Here is a 19,698-nt window from a genome sequence, read left to right on the forward strand (position 1 = left end):
TCCATGCCCTAAATTCAAGACTCATGTACCACCTCTTAGATTTCAATAGACATTTCTCTTTCTCTCTCTTTTTTCCTCTAAATTTCAGATGCATAGAAATGAATTAATCATAACCTTTGGCTGATGACACACTAATTTTTTTTGTCAATGCTTGGCCTTCTTTTAAAAATCTTTTATTAATTATTTTAAATAATATAATAAATATGTATGAACCCATAGCCCAATACAGAAAATAGAATGTTGACAATAATGGAAACCATACTCTATGGTCTTCCTCCGTCCTATCCCTGTATCTCCACCCCCAGCCCCCACAGTTAAACCCCTCTCACCAGCTCCATCACCATGAGTGTCCCATACACCATCAGCTGTCTCCTGGACTCACACAACAGTCTTCTAACGGATCTCCCTGCTTCTTCTTTTGCATCCCACCCCCACCCCCAGCCAATCTATTCTTTTCATTGCATCTGGAGTGATTCTTCAAGATCATCTCACATAAATCCTTGCTTCATAACTTGCAATGGCTTCCCATCTCATGCAGGATAAAATCCAAAGTCCTTACAATGGATTATCAGAACTCGTATAACCTGACTCTCGGTGCTTATCTGCTACCATCCTCCTCACTGTTCCTTTGGCCTAAAGTCTTGGAAGTTGCTATTCCAACTGCCCAAAATATCTTTCCCAAAATATCTTGTCCCTCTCTTATTTTATTCAGGCTGCTACTCACCAGGGACTTCTCAGCTTTCATTAGGAACAGCATCCTTGTCTACTTCCTGAGTCATTTTCCAACTCCCTTATTCTGTTCATGACACCCCCCCTTTAACTTCTTATATGTGTATTTGTTTATTGTCCGTCTTTTCTCCATAGAATAAATGCTCCATGGAGGCAGGGCCTGGTCTTGTTCACCACTCTAATCCCACCACCTAGAGTAATATCTGACACTGGTTATAGGTTGGGGTCCCTGGGAAGCAGATTCTGAGATAGGGTTTGGTGTGCATGACTTCTATAAGGGAGTACTCTTGAGATTAGTGGCTATAAAAGGGAAGAGAAAGAAACAGAACAGGACAGAGGGAGCAGTTGGCTGATGATACCATCTTAATGAAGGCCTTAGACAAACCCATCAGGCTGGGATTGCCTTTCAGAGTGGTACCAAATTGGGGTGACAAGCCTGGGCCTTGATAAGCCCATGTAGATCAGTCATTCCTGGGGTTCCCCGAGGAAGGGGGCATGACTTTGGAGGAGGGGCTCTCTTCAGCTGGGCAATTGTGTAGTGGGCTGACAGCTGAGTGCTGCCTGCAGCACCTCCAGGAGCTGGGGAAATCATTCCTTCATTTCTGAAGGGAGATCTGGGTGGCGTATCACAATACCCACTATAGCACTCAATAAGGTAGTTCAACAAATAAACTTAATGGGATCCAAGAACAGAACAGATGGCATGAGGATCCATGACGTGTGAAAGAGGAGAGAAAGGAAAACCAGGTCAGTGAATCCTCATGCCCAAAGTCCTCCATTTGCCTACTATGGGGAAGGCCCTGTGGTGGTGCTCTACAGGATATAATGTTCAAAACAATGTCACCCTTGCTTTTGAGAAAAAGAATGAACATAAGCACAAACATCCATGGTACCAAGCAGTGTATTTTAACTTCCATGTGTAGCACAAACCAGTGCTCACAGTGGGAAAAGAGGAGGAGGATAACAGGTGTAAAGATCATCACCAGTGTAACCTTACAGATGAAGGAACTAAGCTCAGAAAGGTAAAGGGACTTCCTCAAGGTCATGCAGCAGATCAGTGTCAGAAGTAAAACCTAATGATAAATACACAGCCCCCCTTCCCCTTAAATTATTGCCTAAATATTTGGCCAGAGCTCCTTATGTGATGTCTGCTTCCCCATTCTTTAATTAATAGCAATGGGGGTCGCTGGCCAACCCAGTTGCTGGGTCAAGTAAGAGCTCTCACCTAACTGTTGCCACTGCAAAGAAGGATGACATCACTTGAGTCAGCTCAGAGTCTTATTTTCCTGTAGCTCATGAATTTGTTGTTGGGGTAACAGGATGATTTAGAAGGCTCTAGCAGAGGTGTGATGGGAAAAGGAAAATATTCCAAGGTTGGCTGTAGTGGGAAAAAGAAAATATTCTAAGGTTGTGATTTCAGAGAGGGACGGATGGTCACTTGAAACCATGGCTTCAGCTTGAGGTTCCAACTTGGCTTTGTGTTTTCCCTCAAGTTAACCAATCTCCATTTGCCTAAGCTAACCAACCTGAATAGCAACCTCCTGATATGCTTCTAGAATAGCCTTCCCTTCCCCTCCTTATGTCATGAGGAAGACCAAAAAAACCCCTTTTGTTGAGTGTTTTCTATGTACCACGCTCTGGGTGGCCTTTTACATACTTAAGTTTATTTACATAGGTGATCAATACAGTCTCTGACCATAAGGAACTAAACATCATTTACATTAAAATAAGACAAATACAAAAAAAAAAAAATAAGACAAATACATAACAAAAAGGTAACTATCCCAAGTGTTGTATAAAACTAAAAATCAAGACATTAAGAGCAATGAGAATTTAGAGAAAGCAGAAGTCACTGCTAAGGGATGGGGTCATGAAAGTCTTAAAAAAATTATTTATTTATTTTGAGAGAGGCAGAGAGAGAGAGAGAGAACGAGGGGGTAGGGGTAGATAGAGAGGATGAGAGAACTCCAAGCAGGCTCCCCGCTATCAGTGAACAGCCCAGCATGGAGCTCAAACTCACGAATTGTGAGATCATGACCTGAGCCAAGATCAAGTGTTGGTCACTTAACCGACTGAGCCACTCAGACACCCCTGTCATGAAAGTCTTTAGGAGGAAGGATGGATTTGATATGGGCCTTGAAGAATGGGCAACATTTGGGCAGGGAAAGAAAAAAGGAGACCACCTACTCAGGTGCATGAACAGATCCTAAAATGGGAATGAATCTCAACTGTGCCCATGAGACAGTGAAAAGCCATTCCTGAGGATGGGGTGGGATGACCCCCACTCCCCACGCCAATAACCGAGAGGCAACTGCTTCAGTGTCAAACAAACTTGAACTCAAACCCCACTCATGTCACACAATAGCTAAATTAATAAGCCTGAGTCTCATTATCCTCATTTCTAAAATTGGAATAAAATACTTCATTCCTAAGTTGTCAGTTGAGGATTCAACAAAATGATAATGTGCCCAAAGTACCCAGCCCTTCATGCGGGCCATAGTGAGACCAGAAAAATGGTTAGACATCATCTAGTATGTGCAGATCAATTGAGCTCTCATGGTTAGAGCCTCCCGTGGTTTGCAAAGCACTCTCACAAACATGAACTCATCAGAGTGAACCTCCCAATAGTACTGCTGGGAAAACTGGAGTTTAGAGAAACCTTGACTTTCTCCAGTTCCTATCTTTAGGGGCAGACAGACCTGTGCTCAGAAGCTGACTCTGCTACCTCGGCTAGCTAAGGCACCTTGGGACACTTGGGCTCTCTGAGCTTCAGCTTCTTTGCATTCTGTGGTCAACTTTTCACATCCATACCTACATCCTTTCCTAAATATTTGATTTGATTCTTTACATTTTGAATAGATCATACATTATAAGCTTCAAAAATTAAACAGTACAAAAGCTACAAGATGAAAAGTCTCCCTCTCACCCCTGTCCATTATCCACCCTTTGAACCACACCCAGTAAGTAACCTGTGCATTCTCCAGTAATTTTCTGTGTATCCTTTTCTGAGTCTTTACGCATATAGAAGTCAATCTAAATGCGTATAAATATGTTTCTGCAACTTGCTTTATTTTTTAACGACACATCTCAGATATTTTTTCGTATCAGAATGTACCAACTCCTTATTCATTTTTACGGTTGCATGGTATTCGATTATATGAATGTCCCATAATTCAACTAGTTTCCTATTGATGGGCATTTAGGTTGTCGCCATAGTCCTTTGTTATTACAAACAATACTGCTGAGAATAGCCTGTACCTAGGCCATTTTGCGAGTGAGTACATTCATAAGCTAAACTCCTAGAAGTACAATTACTGGGTCAAATAGTTTGTGCATTTGGCATTTCCATAGCTATTGCCAAGCTGCCCTCTATCAGGTTATACCTCTGCCTGCAATGTCAACATATGAGGGTGCCTGTTTACCCAAACCTTGCCAACTCTTGTTGTCCTTGTTGCCAATCTGACAAGTGAAAATAGCATCTCAGTGTAGTTTCAATTTGAATTTATCTTACTAAAAATGAGTTTAAGGGTGTATTCATAATTTTTAAAAGCTATTTGTATTCTATTTACTTTAAATTGTATGTTCACATCCTTTGCCCCCCTTTCCGTTGGGTTGTTGACCTTTTTTATTTGTAATAAGGAAATTTATAGAAGAAAAATTTTATGTCAGAAACACAAGCCCTTCATTTGTAGTATGAGTGGCAAATAACTTTCTCAATTTGCCATTTGCCTTTTGATCTTGCTTACAGCATCAGTTGTGTGTGTGTGTGTGTGTGTGTGTGTGTGTGCGTGTGTGTAAGAAACCATCCCCAAACATATTGGCCTAACGTAAGATTTATTTGCTCATGATGCAATGTTGTGGCCTCCACTGAGACCACTGTTCTCTGTTCCACGAGGTGTCAGCTGGGCTCACTTAGGCTTTAAAGTCACTCGGTGGTTGATGGCCTCAATTACAAGTCTGGTGTTTGACTGACTGTCAGTAGAGATGATGGAGATCACTAGCCATCCAGTAGGCTAACCTACTCTTCTTCTCATGGTGGCCACAGGTTTCAAAAACAGCAAGAGAGCAAGCACCAATGCGCACATGTTTCTCAGTGTCTGCTTGTGTCATTTGTTATTGTCCCAATGGCCAAGGCAAGTAACATGGCTAAGGTTAGAGTCAGGGTAGGAAAGGAATAGCCAAGGGTGTGAATAAAGAGGAGACATTTGTGGCTATTTTTTGCCTACCACATTTACAGGAATTGTTTGTTTTTGGGTTTGGGTTCCTTATCATGAGGTTACTATTTGTTAGTTTGTCTTTCCATGCAGTTTTTAATTTTTATGTAACACAATATCATGGGTTCCGAATTTTGAGTCATAGGTAGAAAGCTCTTCTCCAGTTGAAGGTTATAAAGGTCATTCCTATTTTATTCTTTTATGGCTTCATTGCTTACATTTGAGCTTTGATTCATTGGGAATTTATCCTGTGTTCACTCCACATTTATATTCTTGATGAACAAACAGTCCTCCTCTGGGAAGGTTGTTGTACCAGTCAGGACAGGCAAAGTTATACCCAATTACAAAAAAATCCTAATGGTAGTAGCTTTTAACAAGAAAAATCTACTTCATGCTACATGCCCATCAAGGTTTGGCATAAGCTCTGCCCCACATCAATTTTACTCTGGTGCCCAGACTGATGAACCATCCTCCATCTAGATCGTTGCCAGTCATGCACAGGAGAGAGGCTGTGACCAAGCACAGACTGCCTTTCAGCTTTCTCTCAGAAGTGACATATGTCCCCTCCACCCTCATTTCATTGGCAAAGCAAGCCGCACAACCCATCTTGATGCCAATGGGATTCTCCCCCGAGGAGGGACAGCAAATATTTGGGAACATTTCAGTCTTTCATAATTGTCCCTCCTGCCAATGTGCAGATTTGCAAAGAAATGCACGTGGAGCCTGAGGCAGGCTGGGAACTCCATCTCTCCAGCTAGCTCAGGAACATGACTGCTAGCCTGTGGTTCTACCTGCCAGGGGCAAATGAGGCCCACCCCAACATTTCTTCCCCAGATCTTATATCCTGCTCAGACTAGAGGGCACACATATAATCCAGAGCAGCAAAGGACAGAACGGGAGGAATAGGGGGCCTCACCTATAGGACTGTTGAATTATGTCTCCCTCAAAAGACATATTGGAGTACTAACCCTCACCCCCAGTGCCTCAGAATGTTACTTTATTCAGAGATGGTGTCTGTACAGAGACACGCAAGTTAAAATGAAGTCATGAGGATGAGTCCTGATCCAATGTGACTGGTACCCTTACAAAAAGGGGATATTCGGACATGGACACGTGCCAAGGGAAGATGAGGTGAACACACAAGGAAAAGACAGCCATCCACCAGCCAAGGAGGGAAGCCTGGAGCAGACCCTTCCTTCAGATCCCACAAAAGGAACCGAGTCTGCCAACACCTTGGTGTCAGACTTCCAGCCTCCAGACCTGTAAGACGATAAGTGTCTGCTGCACAAGGCACCCAGGTCTTGGTTATGGCAGCCCTAGCAAACGAATACAGGGAACGTCTCCAACGGCTTGATGGGGGCGTCCTGGATGCTCTTTGGAAAGGGCTTCTGGTGCCACACCAGAATAGCAGGAAAGAAATCTGTGATCAACTAGCAAGGTCTTCCATGAATGTCACGTGGGGAGCAGCATTGAATTTGGAGTCAGCTGGCCAGGAAGGGCTCCTGCACACTGTGACTTTGCGATGAAAACAGGGGCTTTGCTGAAACGATGAGGGAGGGAGAACGGAGAATAGCATGGCATCCGCGAGGATATTGGTCCCTGGCCTGCTCGAAAGCCATCCGCCCGTCAACTAATAAGAGCACTAGCAGCTAGCAAGAGAAAGTCAAAGTCTCAGACAAAATGATAGTCCCTTAATATTTTACCAGACATCAGCATCCCCTTCAATGACTCTTTTTGAAGTTGGTTATATTAAGACCACAATGTCTGCTCTTCTCAGCCCTGCTGAGTATTATGAAATCTCTCCACCTCCAGCAGAAGTGATTCCAAAACCCTGCTAGCCGCGACGTATTTCTCAGAGCAGGTGTCAGAGTGTGCGAGGGCATTAGAGGAAGCCTGAAATATGCATGAAGAGGTCCAGAGGCGTGGGGATAGTGGTTGCTTTTGGCAGCTGAGGGCCCCTCTTTGTTTCCTCCCTGAAGGCAGATTCACCAACAACAAACTGTTGTATTTTAAACCTGAGTCATTAGTGTGCATGCATGTGTGTGTGTATGCGTAACATGTCTTAGTACACTGGGTGCTCCCTGGAACACCATCCCAATTTGGAAGCAAGACAGCACTCTTGCCATTGATGGCAGGGTTGACTCAGCAGGCCCCAGCAGTGGTAACATGGTGAGATGGCATCTGAAGTGACTTCAGAGGCAGTGATCTCCAGAAAGAAACATGATGCAGAATAAGACAAAAGAAGAGGGGCGCCTGAGTGGCTCAGTTGGTTAAGTGTCAGACTTTGGCTTAGGTCATGATCTCATGGTTCGTGAGTTCGAGCCCCGAGTTGGGCTCCGTGCTGACAGCACAGAACCCGCTTGGGATTCTCTCTCTCCCCCACCCTCTCTCTGCCCTTCCCCCATCTGTGCGTTTTCTCTCTCTCAAATAAATAAACTTAAGAATTTTTAAAAATATGTAGAAAAGACAAAAGAAGAGTGTATCTATTGCTTATGTAACAAACCAGCCCCAAAACTGTGGCTTAAAACAACCAGCATTTTATTTGTTCATGATTATGTGGGTCAGTAATTTGGGCTGGGCTCAGCTGGGTGATTCTTCTATTCAGCCAAGGTCATTCACGTGTCTGCAGCCAGCTGGCAGGTCACCTGAGGGCCACCTGACCTAAGGGATCTCAGCTGGCTTGGCTCTTCTCTGTTACACAGGCTTTATCACAAGGTGGCAGAGGAGTCCTCGGCAGCCCAAGTTCATTAGCATTTTTCAGGCCTCTGCTTACATCACCCCTGCTAATGTCCCAGTGGCCACACCCAGAGCCAATGTGGGAGGGGATTGCACAAAGGCTTAGATACAAGAAGCCATGATCCCTTGGGGGCCTTTCAGCATGAGAATCTTCCACAGTTTGCTTTTCTGAGAATTTTGTAAAAGTCGCTGAGATTCTCAAAGGTAAAACTTGCAGACCACTGGACCTCCTGCCTTAGAAGGTAGTGAAATCTTTGTTACTTTCATTACTATGATCCCATCTATACACACAGGCAAGTGAGCCTGGGGAAGCTCAAATTGTGGGTCTTGGATAAATCCATTAATCTCTGAGACTCAGTTTCCCATCTGTAAAACTCACCCCATAGGCATCATCAGGGAAATACAAACCAAAGCCACATGGAGATACCACCTCACACAGGTCAGAATGGCTAAAATGAACAAATCAGGAGACTATAGATGCTGGAGAGGATGTGGAGAAACAGGAACCCTCTTGCACTGCTGGTGGGAATGCAAACTGGTGCAGTCACTCTGGAATCAGTGTGGAGGTTCCTCAAAACATTAAAAATAGAAATACCCTACGACCCAGCAATAGCACTGGTAGGAATTTGTCCAAAGGATACAGGAGTGCTGATGCATAGGGGCACTTGTACCCCAATGTTTATAGCAGCACTTTCAACAATAGCCAAATTCTGGAAAGAGCCTAAATGTCCATCAACTGATGAATGGATAAAGAAGATGCGGTTTATATATACAATGGAATACTACTTGGCAATGAGAAAGAATGAAATTCTGCCATTTGCAGCAACGTGGATGGAACTGGAGGGTATTATGCTGAATGAAGTAAGTCAGTCAGAGAAGGACAGATATCATATGTTTTCGCTCATATGTGGAACTTGAGAAACTGAACAGAAGACCATGGGGAAGGGAAGGGGAAAAAATAGTTACAAACAGAGAGGGAAGGAGACAAACCACAAGAGACTATTAAATACAGAGAACAAACTAAGGGTGGGTGGGGGCTTGGGGAGAGGAGAAAGTGGGTGATGGGCATTGAGGAAGGCACCTGTTGGGATGAGCACTGGGTGTTGTATGTAAGCCAATTTGACAATGAAATATATCAATAAATAAATAAACAAACAAGTAAGTCAGTCCTAGGGATATAATGTAAAAAACAAAAACAGAAAAACTCACCCCATAGGGTTATGGTAAGTATCGCACCAGCTCAGGGACTTTTGGGAAGTGCAAAGCCCTCAATGGGTGTTCTTCTATCAGCCAGGAGATGCCATGAGGGAAATTTTAAGCTGGTACACAGGAAAATGTGCAGATACTCAATGTGAAAAGAGAGTTCTGGGAAACTGAGCTGTGTAGAGAATTTTTTTAAAAAATTCATGAGATGACATTTCGGTTCGAGGGACGTTAAGTTCATCTTGGTCTCTCTGTCTCTGTCCCCAAGACTGACAAGGAGAAAACAGATTTTGTCTTTGTTTCACACATCTGTTTTCCTCTTGTGCTAATTCTAAATTGTTCCTCTATCTCAAACGCAACGTGTTCCCTCCTGCTCCAAACAGCGTTGATCCAGCTTGCAAGACATCTCCAGAAAGTGTTTGTGGCTCACGCCCCAAGTTGATCCCTGCTCAGCCATCCATCAGATATTACCACGTCCTTTTTATGTGTCTGGCACAGTGCTAGGACCTGGTGACACAAAGATGAATGAGGCACAGTTTTTATTCTCTCGCTGCTCACAGACTGGTGATGAGATAGATGCATAAACAGGAAATAGCACTATCATTGTGTGCTGTGAAAGAAAAATGTGTATTTTTTTCAACGAGCACGTAATGATCCCTTCCCCATGCATGCCTTCTGCTGGCGTGAAGTACAAAATGAATTCAGATGCCTTTCCTGGTTTTCAGGGGTGTCTAGTGCAGGAGTCAGATAAGTCAACAGTCACAATCCAGGAACACAGAAGCAAGCGTGAGGTTCACACAGGAGCCCAGAGTACAGCACCTGCTGGATTGAAGCATTCGGGGAATGTTTCCCATAGGACGTATATCAAACAGGAAGAAGCAGGGGTTGGATTCCAGGCAGACAGAGCAGCGTGTACAAAGGCAGAGTGGCTTGGGGGAGTGTGGCATTTTGGAGAAACCAAAGCTGCTCAGCATGCCTGGTACACAGAGTGAGGAGGGGGGGATGTGAGAGCAAAGCAGCAAAGTCTGGAGGGGTGGCAGAGGCCAGACCACAGGCCCTGGGGAACCGTTGATCATTTCAACCTGGGAAGTGGTCTGGTTGGATTTGCATCTTAGAAAGATCGTTGTAGCCGAGGTGGGTAGATCAGCACATATACGGGCAGTCGGGGGGCAGGACAGGGACACAAGAGACTGTTTAAAATTCCCTTCAAATGGGAAATTATGAGGGACTGAATCTGGGTAATACTACTGGGGGACAGAGAGAAGGAGGTGGATTTGAGAGCCAGAAAGAAATGTCATGGGCTGAATTGTGTCCTCCTGTAAAAAAATTCATGTGTGAAGTTCTGGTACCTCAGAATGTGACTGTGTTTAGAGAGAAGGCTTTTGTTGTTGTTGTTGTTGTTGTTGTTGTTGTTGTTTGAGAGAGAGTGGGATCACTCGTGTACAAACAGGGGAGGGGCGGAGGGAGAGAGAGAGAATCTTAAGCAGGCTCCATGCTCAGCACGGGGCCTGACACGCTCTCTGGAACCGTGACATCATGACCTGAGCCAGAATCAAGAGTTGGACACTCAACCAACTGAGGCACCCAGGTGCCCTGAGAAGGTCTTTAAAGATACGATTAAGTGAAAGGTCATTAGGAGGAGCTCTACTCCTGTATGATTGTTGTGCTTATGAGGCCGGGACACAGAGACACATAGGAAGAAGACCATGTGAAGGCACAGGGAGAAGACAGCCATCCGCAAACCAAGGAGAGAAGCCTCAGAAGAAACCAGTCCTGCTGATAACAGTGTCTTAGACTTCCAGCGTCCAGAATCATGTGAGAATAAATTTCTGTTAAGCCACCCCACCTATAGTACTTTGCTGTGGCAACCTGAGCAAACAAATACAAGGAGGAAGAATCAGGAGTTCTGGGGGTTATGTGGCGGGAGGGACTGAAGGAAGAGAGTAGAGGGTGACTTTCAGGTTTCTCACTTGGCCGTCTGGCATGTGATGCTGCCCCTCTCCAAGAGGTAGAACTCAGGAGGAGCAGTGGGGTTGGAGAGAGAAGATGGTGCATTCCAGGTCGGACATGTCCATGGTCCCTGTAGAACAGTGAGTGGAGATGGCCCACGAAGCAGCTGGATGTGTGGGGCTGGAGTTCACACAGGAGGTGTGGGGATACAGGTAATGAAATGTTCAGACAGAGGGGCCGTTGAAGCAGAGGACAGCGGAGGTCACGCAGGCAACAGGTGTGCTGGGAGAAGAGAAGGCAGAGGCCACTTATGGGAGAAGGGAACAGAGATGGCCTGGGCACGGGACAGAGTGAGAGGCATTTCTCAGAGAAGAAAATGTCAAGAGAGGCTCTCAAATCCTGGAGAGCTCAATGTCTCTAAATCCCTGTCTCTCTCTGTCTCTGTCTCTCTCTCTCTCTCTCTCTCTCTCTCTCTTTCTCTCACACACACGCACACCCACAAGTTCATGTTGTTCTACCATTTTGTGATATCGGTCGGTCGCTTTGCAAAGATCTTTCCATTGTTTTCCACGTGTTGCTCTTCAGGCTTCAGAGTCAGAACCAGAGCAATGTCTACTTCTTCAGAGGCCACAGAATGCTCTTAGCTCTGGACCCCTGCCTGCTGGGGTCTGCCCTGGCCTCTAGCCAGCCCCCCAACAGAAGCTGTCCATTGGTCACTAAATGTCACCCTCCGGGAGGTTGGCCCGGTTTTTCCTCCAGGGCCGTCTTAGCCCATCCTGCAGTGATTACCTCACTGAAGGACACAGACTCAGTGGCCCTGCTCCAGGGTGTTTGAGGTGAGACTGCTCTTTTTAAGGCTTTTTGAGGAGTTGGGCAGAAACCTTGTGCCTCTGGGGTGGGGCCAGATGTACAGGAGCTATAGAAACCACCGCACCCACTTAGCCCAGCCTCCCAGACCTGGGAAGAACCGTTTCATTGGTTTACTTACTCTGGGAAGGCGCCTGGACCCCCTCTCATGGACTCCTCACTCCAGTCCAGTGAGAGATGCCTTGAAGAAAGGTCATTTGTCCCGGGTTGTGTGATTAATTAAGAACCCAGGATGTGGGGGTACCTGGCTGGCTCAGTCAGAAGAGCATGAGACTCTTGATCTCGGGGTCGTGAGTTCAAACCCCACGTTGGGTATAGAGATCACAAAAAATAAATAAATAAACATTAAAAAAAAAAAAAACCAAACCCAGGACTTGGCTCTGGGTGACTTTAAAGTTCTCTCCGCTGTTAAGTGACACTCTCTCTTGTCTTTCCGCCACCACCTGGTTCTCCCTTCCTTCCCGGGCATACTCCATGCTGGTGAAATCCTGGGGTGCTTTACCCTGAAGTAAACACAGTCGGCCAAGCAGTAGCTGGTGAACCGGTCAGCCAGTCAGTGGATGTTTACTCTCCAGGGCACTCCTCCAGGGTGTGGAGGGGATGGATGGCACAATACGAAGAGAGCACGAGAAAGAGCTTCTGCCTTAAGAACTTGCCGTCTCCTTGGAAATCGGAGTGCTGGGCACAATGTCAGAGATCGGTTTTTCTCACCCACTCGGCAATAAGCTTCGGTGCAATGCCAGTCAGGGTCCTTTGTGAGGCCGACAGGGCAGGCCCTCTCACCCTTTCACCGAGAGGGAGCCTGAAGGGGTCAGCCCGCCTAGCTGGGCTATCTCAGGGGCCCAAGGTGAGCTCAGTCCTCAGTGACAAGCTCAGCGCCCTCGTCCTTCCGACCTCAGCCTTTCTGAGGTCCCTCGGCATGAATCTCCCTCGAGAGACCCCACTGGTGGTGACGGGCCTCTGTCTGAGCACTGGCTGCCCCCAGCGATAAGGACTCCAGCCTCCCAGCGTCCTGGGAGAGCCCAGTCACTTTGAGCTGTTCCAGTCCCTTTCTTCTTTGGAGATTAAATCTCCATGCCCAGTGCTCCCTTCCAGCATCAGGAGGAAAAGACGTGTGCTGAGCACGAGCCCTGAAGCGGGGGGCCTGGGAAGCTTTCCCCTGTCGCCCGCTCACCGGGTCAAGGCCTGGAAAGCAACCCTGCGTGCATGGCCTCCCCGGCTGGCTGGGTGCGGGCAGCCTGTGTGCCTGCAGGGACTTCTGCCCAGCAGCGCTGTTTCCTCATACCTGAACCGCCCGGGCCGCACGCACCACTCCCGGCCTGAGCACACTATTTAAGGCCGGCGCGCTAGAGCCTGCTGTGAGTCACGGCACCGGGAGGGCGGCGGCAGCTCCACGCACCGGGCTCCCTACACGAGCGGGAAGGGGCGCTCCCCCGGCCATGGCCTCCCTGGGGCAGACCATCTTCTGGAGGTAGTGTGCTCTTCTCCTTCCTTCCTGGTGAAGGGGACAGGGGTGAGGTGTCTGGGGAGTGCTGACGACAGCTGGGCTGTCCCACGGGACTCTACCTATACCCTTATCTGCTCCAGCACTGTGCTGGCGGGAGCCTAACTGGACTTGACTTAACATCACGCCCCAGCCACTCAGGGCACCCATTTGGGGTGAGGCTGGTTTTCTGCCATGGACGGCCGGGCCCCCCACCAAGGCAGCTCTGGATCAAGGCTTGTATGCATCGGGCCGAGAGCTCCACGGAGACATCAAGGCTCTTGTGGGGCACCGAGCAGGGCTGTGTGGGGCTGCTTGCTGGGATGGCAGGGAGCCAGTGACTGATGCTGGATGGGATGTGAAGGTGCTATATACGCTATCTGGTCCCCAGGATGAGGCAGGCAAGCATGCTGTGACCCTTCTCTGTGGGCGTGACTTCCCAGTACTGCTGAGTAAACCACACCAACACCCCTCCTCCACTCCCAGCTGCAGGATGGGGTCCCTAGTTGTCATGGGGGTTCCCAGGAGACGAGACCCGAGATGCTGCTGCTGAGAAAGCAGGTCTTTGCTAAGGCCCAGGTCTGCCCATCCTGGGGACTGGGGCAGAGTAGGGAAGGAGAAAGAAAGAAAGAAAGAAAGAAAGAAAGAAAGAAAGAAAGAAAGAAAGAAAAAAGAAAGAAAAGAAAAGAAAGAAAGAAAAGGGGAGGGGCACCTGGGTGGCTCAGTCAGTTAAACCTCCGACTTCAGCTCAGGTCATGAAGTCAGTTAAGCATCCCACTTCAGCTCAAGTCATGATCTCATGGCTCATGGGTTTGAGTCCGGCGTAGGGCTCTGTGTTGACAGCTCAGAGCCTGGAGCCTGCTTCGAATTCCATGTCTTCCTCTTTCTCTGCCCCTTCTGCACTTGCACTCTGTCTCTGTCTTGCTCTACCACTCAAAAATAAATAAACATTAAAAAAATTTTTTAATTGGGGCGCCTGGGTGGCGCAGTCGGTTAAGCGTCCGACTTCAGCCAGGTCACGATCTCGCGGTCCGTGAGTTCGAGCCCCGCGTCAGGCTCTGGGCTGATGGCTCGGAGCCTGGAGCCTGTTTCCGATTCTGTGTCTCCTTCTCTCTCTGCCCCTCCCCCGTTCATGCTCTGTCTCTCTCTGTCCCCAAAAATAAATAAAAAACGTTGGAAAAAAAAAAAATTAAAAAAAAAAAAAATTTTTTTAATTGAAAGAAAGAGTAGGGAGGCATGAGAGGGAAGTATAAAATGCAGTAGGCACATAGAGCTGACAGGATGGAAGGCCCAGAGCTGAGAGGAGGAGCAGGGTTCACGAGGAAAAAAGAAAGCCCACCCCTCACATTTCCTCCTCTCACTTAGCTACCTCTAGTTGCCTCTTTTTCCCTCAGAACGTCACTTCCCTTTCTGGAAAGAAAGAGCTGGAAAGTGAAGGAAGGGTTTTCCTGAAAGGGTTGATGATTCTATGTCCCTCATAACTCATGATGGTGTTTAGGAAGATGGGAAGACTGGTACACAAGGACTCTAGGGGTCGTTGGAGAGACCAATCCTCTGATTTCTAGGTGTTTTTTTTTAGAGAAAGGAAAAGGACGGAGGGAGGGAGGAAAGGAAAGCTCAAATTAACAAGGAAGTTTGTGAAGAGGCTGAGAGAATGTTACTTCCCAGCGGCAGCCTAGAAAATTCTTTCCCTTAGGGGTGCCTGGGTGGCTCAGTTGGTTGAGCGGTTGAGCATCCAACTTCGGCTCAGGTCATGATCTCACTGCTCATGAGTTCGAGCCCCACGTTGGGGTCTCTGCTGACAGCTTGGAGCTTGGAGCCTGGAGCCTGCTTCGGAGTCTGTGTCTCCTCCTCTCTCTGCCTCTCCCTTGCTCGCACTCTGTGTCTCTGTCTCTGTCTCTCTCAATAATAAATAAACATTGTAAAAAATTTAGGAAAGAAAAAAAGAAAATTCTTTCCTTTAAAAAAAATGATAGCCCCCTCACTTGGGTCCTTCTGGAATAGCCAGTCCTGCAGTGGGGGGGGAGGGGGGGGTTGGGGGGCGGGCTCTGTGTGGTCAACAAGGCTGTCAGACAGCACTCACCTCCCCATGCCTTACTCCCAGGGGAAGGAGCAGGTAGTGGAGAGCTTCCCTTCAGGCTTTTCTGCCCTGCAAGAATGTCCCAGGAAGCACCTACATCAGAGGAACTGGTGTTTTGCCAGCACCTTCTATCTCCACGCCCTGGGCTAGGTGCCTTACAGAAGTCCTTTAATCCTCATCTGAGCCTGTGAGAGTTCATTATCACCTCAGAGAAGTTCAGCCATGTGCTCAAGGCGACACAGTGTGCAGGAGGCAGGGCAGCATTTAAATCCACTCTACCTAACTCTGAACCCCAAGCTGTCTCCTCTGGGCCGTGCTTGCCCCCACTCCACCCTCCCCTCAGACTCGCCTCACCTCGCCTGTCCCAGCTCTCCCTCCTCCACCCCCATTCCTCCGTTCTGGTTCCATAGATGTGAAACACTCCTCTAGCAACAAGTGGGTCTGTTGTTCCAAGGATGGATGTGTGGGCTTTCTAATAATACATTACAACCAGCCTGACTGGTTTTGCTGGAGGATTAGCAGGAGGTGGGTGTTCAAAATGCATGTTCCCCCACCCTTTAGAGACCCAAGGGAATCAACAGAGGCTCCTCTTGTTGGCCCCAGCATGCCTCATTAGCTATTCATGCTCTGCAATTGCAAAGGCCATGACAAGTCACAAGAGCAGATCTTTTGTGCCAAGAGGCCACCAGGAAGAGGACCAGTGGGCAGGCTCAGTGGGAAGCAGGGGCTGGAGAACTCATCCCACCCTTGGCCCTAACGAACCCTCTTTCTTTGCCATAATTTTCTTAATTCATAATAATTCCTTTTATTGAGGCGATCATGACCGTTGGTGATGTGGGGGAGTGTAAGAGAGGGCCTGCCAACCTCCGCAGACCCGGTGGATTTCTCTCTTAAATAATTACCAGGGAGCTTAATACCTTCAAATCTCATGCTCAAAAATGGATGCCACTCAGGGATGGAATACCAATATGCAGTTTCTGCTGAACCTGACCTTGGTCTATTTCAGTGTTGTGTGATCAGAATTTTTCTCCCCTCCTCCCATTGTAGCTGACAGTGGGCACAGCATTTGCCTATGGAGCATTTGTGCAGTACCTGCTAGGAGTTCAAGGGTAGAAAGGTCATGGCCCCAGCTCAAAGGGGTTATGTTATGGTCAACAACATTAACTCAATACCTTCTGTGTGCATCAGACTAGGCACTGGGTCAAAGGCGGCTAAGACATTGATGAGATTGTAGCCTAATGGAGAAGAAAGACTCCCAAACAGATAATTCCAGTATGCTGTTCATAAGCCATGAGACAATAAGGCAGTGTGCAACAGCAGCATTTCCTTAATCTGAGGCCTTAGGGAAGGTCTCCTGAGCCAGGTGATGGCTGGGCAAAGCCTTGAAGGATGAGTTAGTGTGATCCTGGTGAAGAAGGGTAGGAAGGACACTCTGTGCAGAGGAAAGAATAGAATAGAATAGAATAGAATAGAATAGAATAGAATACAATACAATACAATACAATACAATACAATAGAACTCACGAACCAGCTACTCTCCTCTCATCATCGGAGTAAGAAGCATGAGGCAGGGGGTACTGGGATGAAGCAGGAGAGGCAGGGCCAGGTCATGGTGGGTCTTATCTGTCAGGCTCAAAGTTTGTTGTTGTGATGAGAAGCCAATGAAGGCTCTCAAGCAGGGGGAATCATGGTGGTTTTCATCTTGGGTGGGTTATTCCAGAGGCAGCATAGAGGATGGATATGAGGGCAGTGAGCCTGGAGGCCAGGAGAAACTGGGGAAGCCATTGCTGTCAGAAGTATAAGGGATAACGAAGACCTGAAGTGGAGAATGATGGCTGGGATCTGGAGGGGAAAATCAATTCCAGACACATTTAGAACTTAAAATCAGTAATATATGAAAAATGAATGGAGGGGCAGGTAGGGTGGTACAGAGTAGGAGTAGATGAGGCAAAGGGCGGAGCCGGGCATGAGCCCCACGTTTCTGGATCGCACAGAGTGAGTTGGAGAAGAGCGAGGAGAGATGAGAGTTGTTTCACTCTGGTACATGTTGAATTTGAGGGCCCCCTGGAACCTCCAGTTGGAGATGCTCAACAGGCAGCAGAAGGCATGAAACTGGGAGAAGTGAGGGCTGGAGATAGCAGTTGGAGAGCAGTTGAGGGAATGGTCACCTGGGATTCCTTCTAAGGAGAACACGTAGAGAGAGAGAAAGGGCAAGGAGCCAGCTAAAGAAGTGAGCTAAAGAAAACTAACTTTTATGGGTGGGCAAAGGAAGATGAGTCAAAGAAAGAGCTTCGAGTACACAGTGGAAGAGGTAGGAAGAGACCAGGATGGACAAGTCTCAGGGATGTCAACAGAGCAAAGTTTCATAGAGGTCCCAGGGCTGGAAGCGGTGTCATTCAGGCTCAGTAAAGTCTGGCACTGACGGAGAGATCCAATCCAGATAAAAATATGGCCTATGCAGCATTTAAGTGAAACTCACATGGCTTTGCCCAGAAAATGAAGAGGGCAGGCTTCCAAGTAGATCCTGCATGCAGATGAGGTCAAGCAAGGGCAGGGACCCTCTGAGTCGAGCCTGAAGAAGGGCTCACGGGTGCTCTGAGTGTGCACGGTCAGCAGAGAACATCAGATTGCTATGACACCTGGTAGCTCTCTTTCCAGAAAGTAGAGACACAACTGTAGCAGAAGTGAGGCCCAGTTGGCACAGATTTCAAATTGTTATTCCGCTTTCCTCCCCACCAACATTCTCTCCCTCCCTCCCACCCTTCTTTCCTTCCTTCTTTTTCCCTAGATTCTTCATCTGTCCTATTCTGACTCTTCTATCTGAAGTCAACTCTTTGGAGCCTCTAAGACTGGGGGAAATCACCAGCAACAATGAGAGTGATGAAGACATGTCCAAGGAAGGAATTTACTGGGTGCAGAAGTAGCAGGAATCTTTTTACCAGAAGAAGGCACATGAAACAGAAAATAAGGGAAACCAGAACAAAAGCAGCTCAAGGGGCTTCGCTCTGGAGGCTTCGTTTCCCACTGTCCCTGAGTTTTCAAGCTGGTGGCTGGCTCAGACCTACCGGACCTTAGTGGCCAGGGAAAACAGCGCTTGGCAACACAATGAAAGTTCACCCGATGAGAAAATCATGAAAGGTCTGGCTTGGGGAGGATCTCAGCACAGGCCATGCTGACACTTGAAACCCCACTGAGATAGGAGATCTGCCCAACTTTCAGACCCTCTGAACCTACAAAACCTAAGGTCTGGGGGCCTTCAGGGCCCATCCCCGTGGACAGGACAGGAAGTTAGAAAATGAGATAAACTGCACATCGGAAGAAAGACTTAAACAGGTGGCACCTGTGTTGCTGCCCCTCTCTTTCCATTCAGCTCACATGGCGTTTCCACTTCGAGGTCTTCCTGGATCTTTCTAGCTGCTGTTAACTGCCCCTTTTATGTTTGCGGTTGCCCATGTTGATGAATTTCTGTTCCTGGCGCCCATCTGTCTCCCTCAGTAGGGTTTTAGCCCCTCGAGGGTCTGGCCTTCACCTTGTTCACTGTTGTGTGGGGGCACCACCATGTGTGACACCATGGCTACACGGCGGGGCTCTGGAATCAGACTGCCTGGATTCAAATCCTCCTGCCACCTTGAACACTTCTCTTCTGTGAGCCTCAATTTCCCTTGTTCTAAAACGGGGTGACAGTAGTACCTAACTCCTAGTGCCATGGGGATGACACGTGATGATTATGTGCCTGGCACATCCTAAGAACTCTATAAATGTTAGCTATTGCTAGAGTCATTAGTTGCCACTCTACAATGCTCGGTCCGTGACCGGCTCTCCATAAGAACTTGTTAACCTCAACTCCGTGACGCCACTGGCTCTCCCATCCCTTAAATAGGTGTTCTAGGGAGACTACACTTGGATAAATTGCCACTGGGGTCTCTTAAAGACAGTTAACTCTAACAACACTCTGGAGAATATTCAGTTTTCTAGAATCTTGTTTTGAAAAAAAAAAAAAAAATCCAGCCCACCTCACTTTGTTGTCTATGAGTCTGACACGTAATCCTTCTCTCAACCTGAGGATGACTACGGTTTAGAATATATGTCTGGCTTTCCCAGTATCAAGCATGAAAGCAGACAAGGTGAGTTGGGAGACCCTTGGGTATACAAGCTCAGCATCTACATCTTCCTGATGAGGCACTGTTGACATCAGGAGCCACAACCTTCAGGGAGCAGCTGGAGCTATGGAGATCTGACCAAGCACTAAGTAATGGTTAATTAGCTAACCCACCCCACAGTCCTGATTATCTCCATTTCAAAGATGCCAGTGTTGAGGCAAGAAGATTTGCTCAGTGTCCCCCAGCCAGCCAATGGCAGGAACCAGCTAGTTCCCACTTAGACCTCTATGCCAACTGTTACTAGGAAAGTGTCTTTCTACTCAGCTCTGCCTCATC

General features: G+C 47.5%; 1 protein-coding gene across 2 annotated transcripts in view; it reads left to right on the forward strand.

The window, feature by feature from the left end:
• The first annotated feature begins 13,046 nt into the window (after nt 1-13,046).
• The window catches only part of VTCN1 (V-set domain containing T cell activation inhibitor 1), a 63,523-nt gene continuing 56,871 nt past the window's right edge, over nt 13,047-19,698 (forward strand). Inside the window, exon 1 of one of the 2 annotated variants that reach the window (XM_053890715.1) lies at nt 13,047-13,170. In XM_053890715.1, coding sequence (XP_053746690.1) covers nt 13,139-13,170 — 32 coding nt within the window. In that variant the 5' untranslated portion in view covers nt 13,047-13,138. The remainder of the gene's footprint in view (nt 13,171-19,698) is intronic. The other variant, XM_019457987.2, reaches the window with a different exon arrangement.

The sequence above is a fragment of the Panthera pardus genome, unplaced genomic scaffold (genome assembly GCF_024362965.1).
Source record: "Panthera pardus isolate Hobbes unplaced genomic scaffold, ASM2436296v1 HiC_scaffold_11, whole genome shotgun sequence".
In the NCBI taxonomy this organism is placed as follows: Eukaryota; Metazoa; Chordata; class Mammalia; order Carnivora; family Felidae; genus Panthera; species Panthera pardus.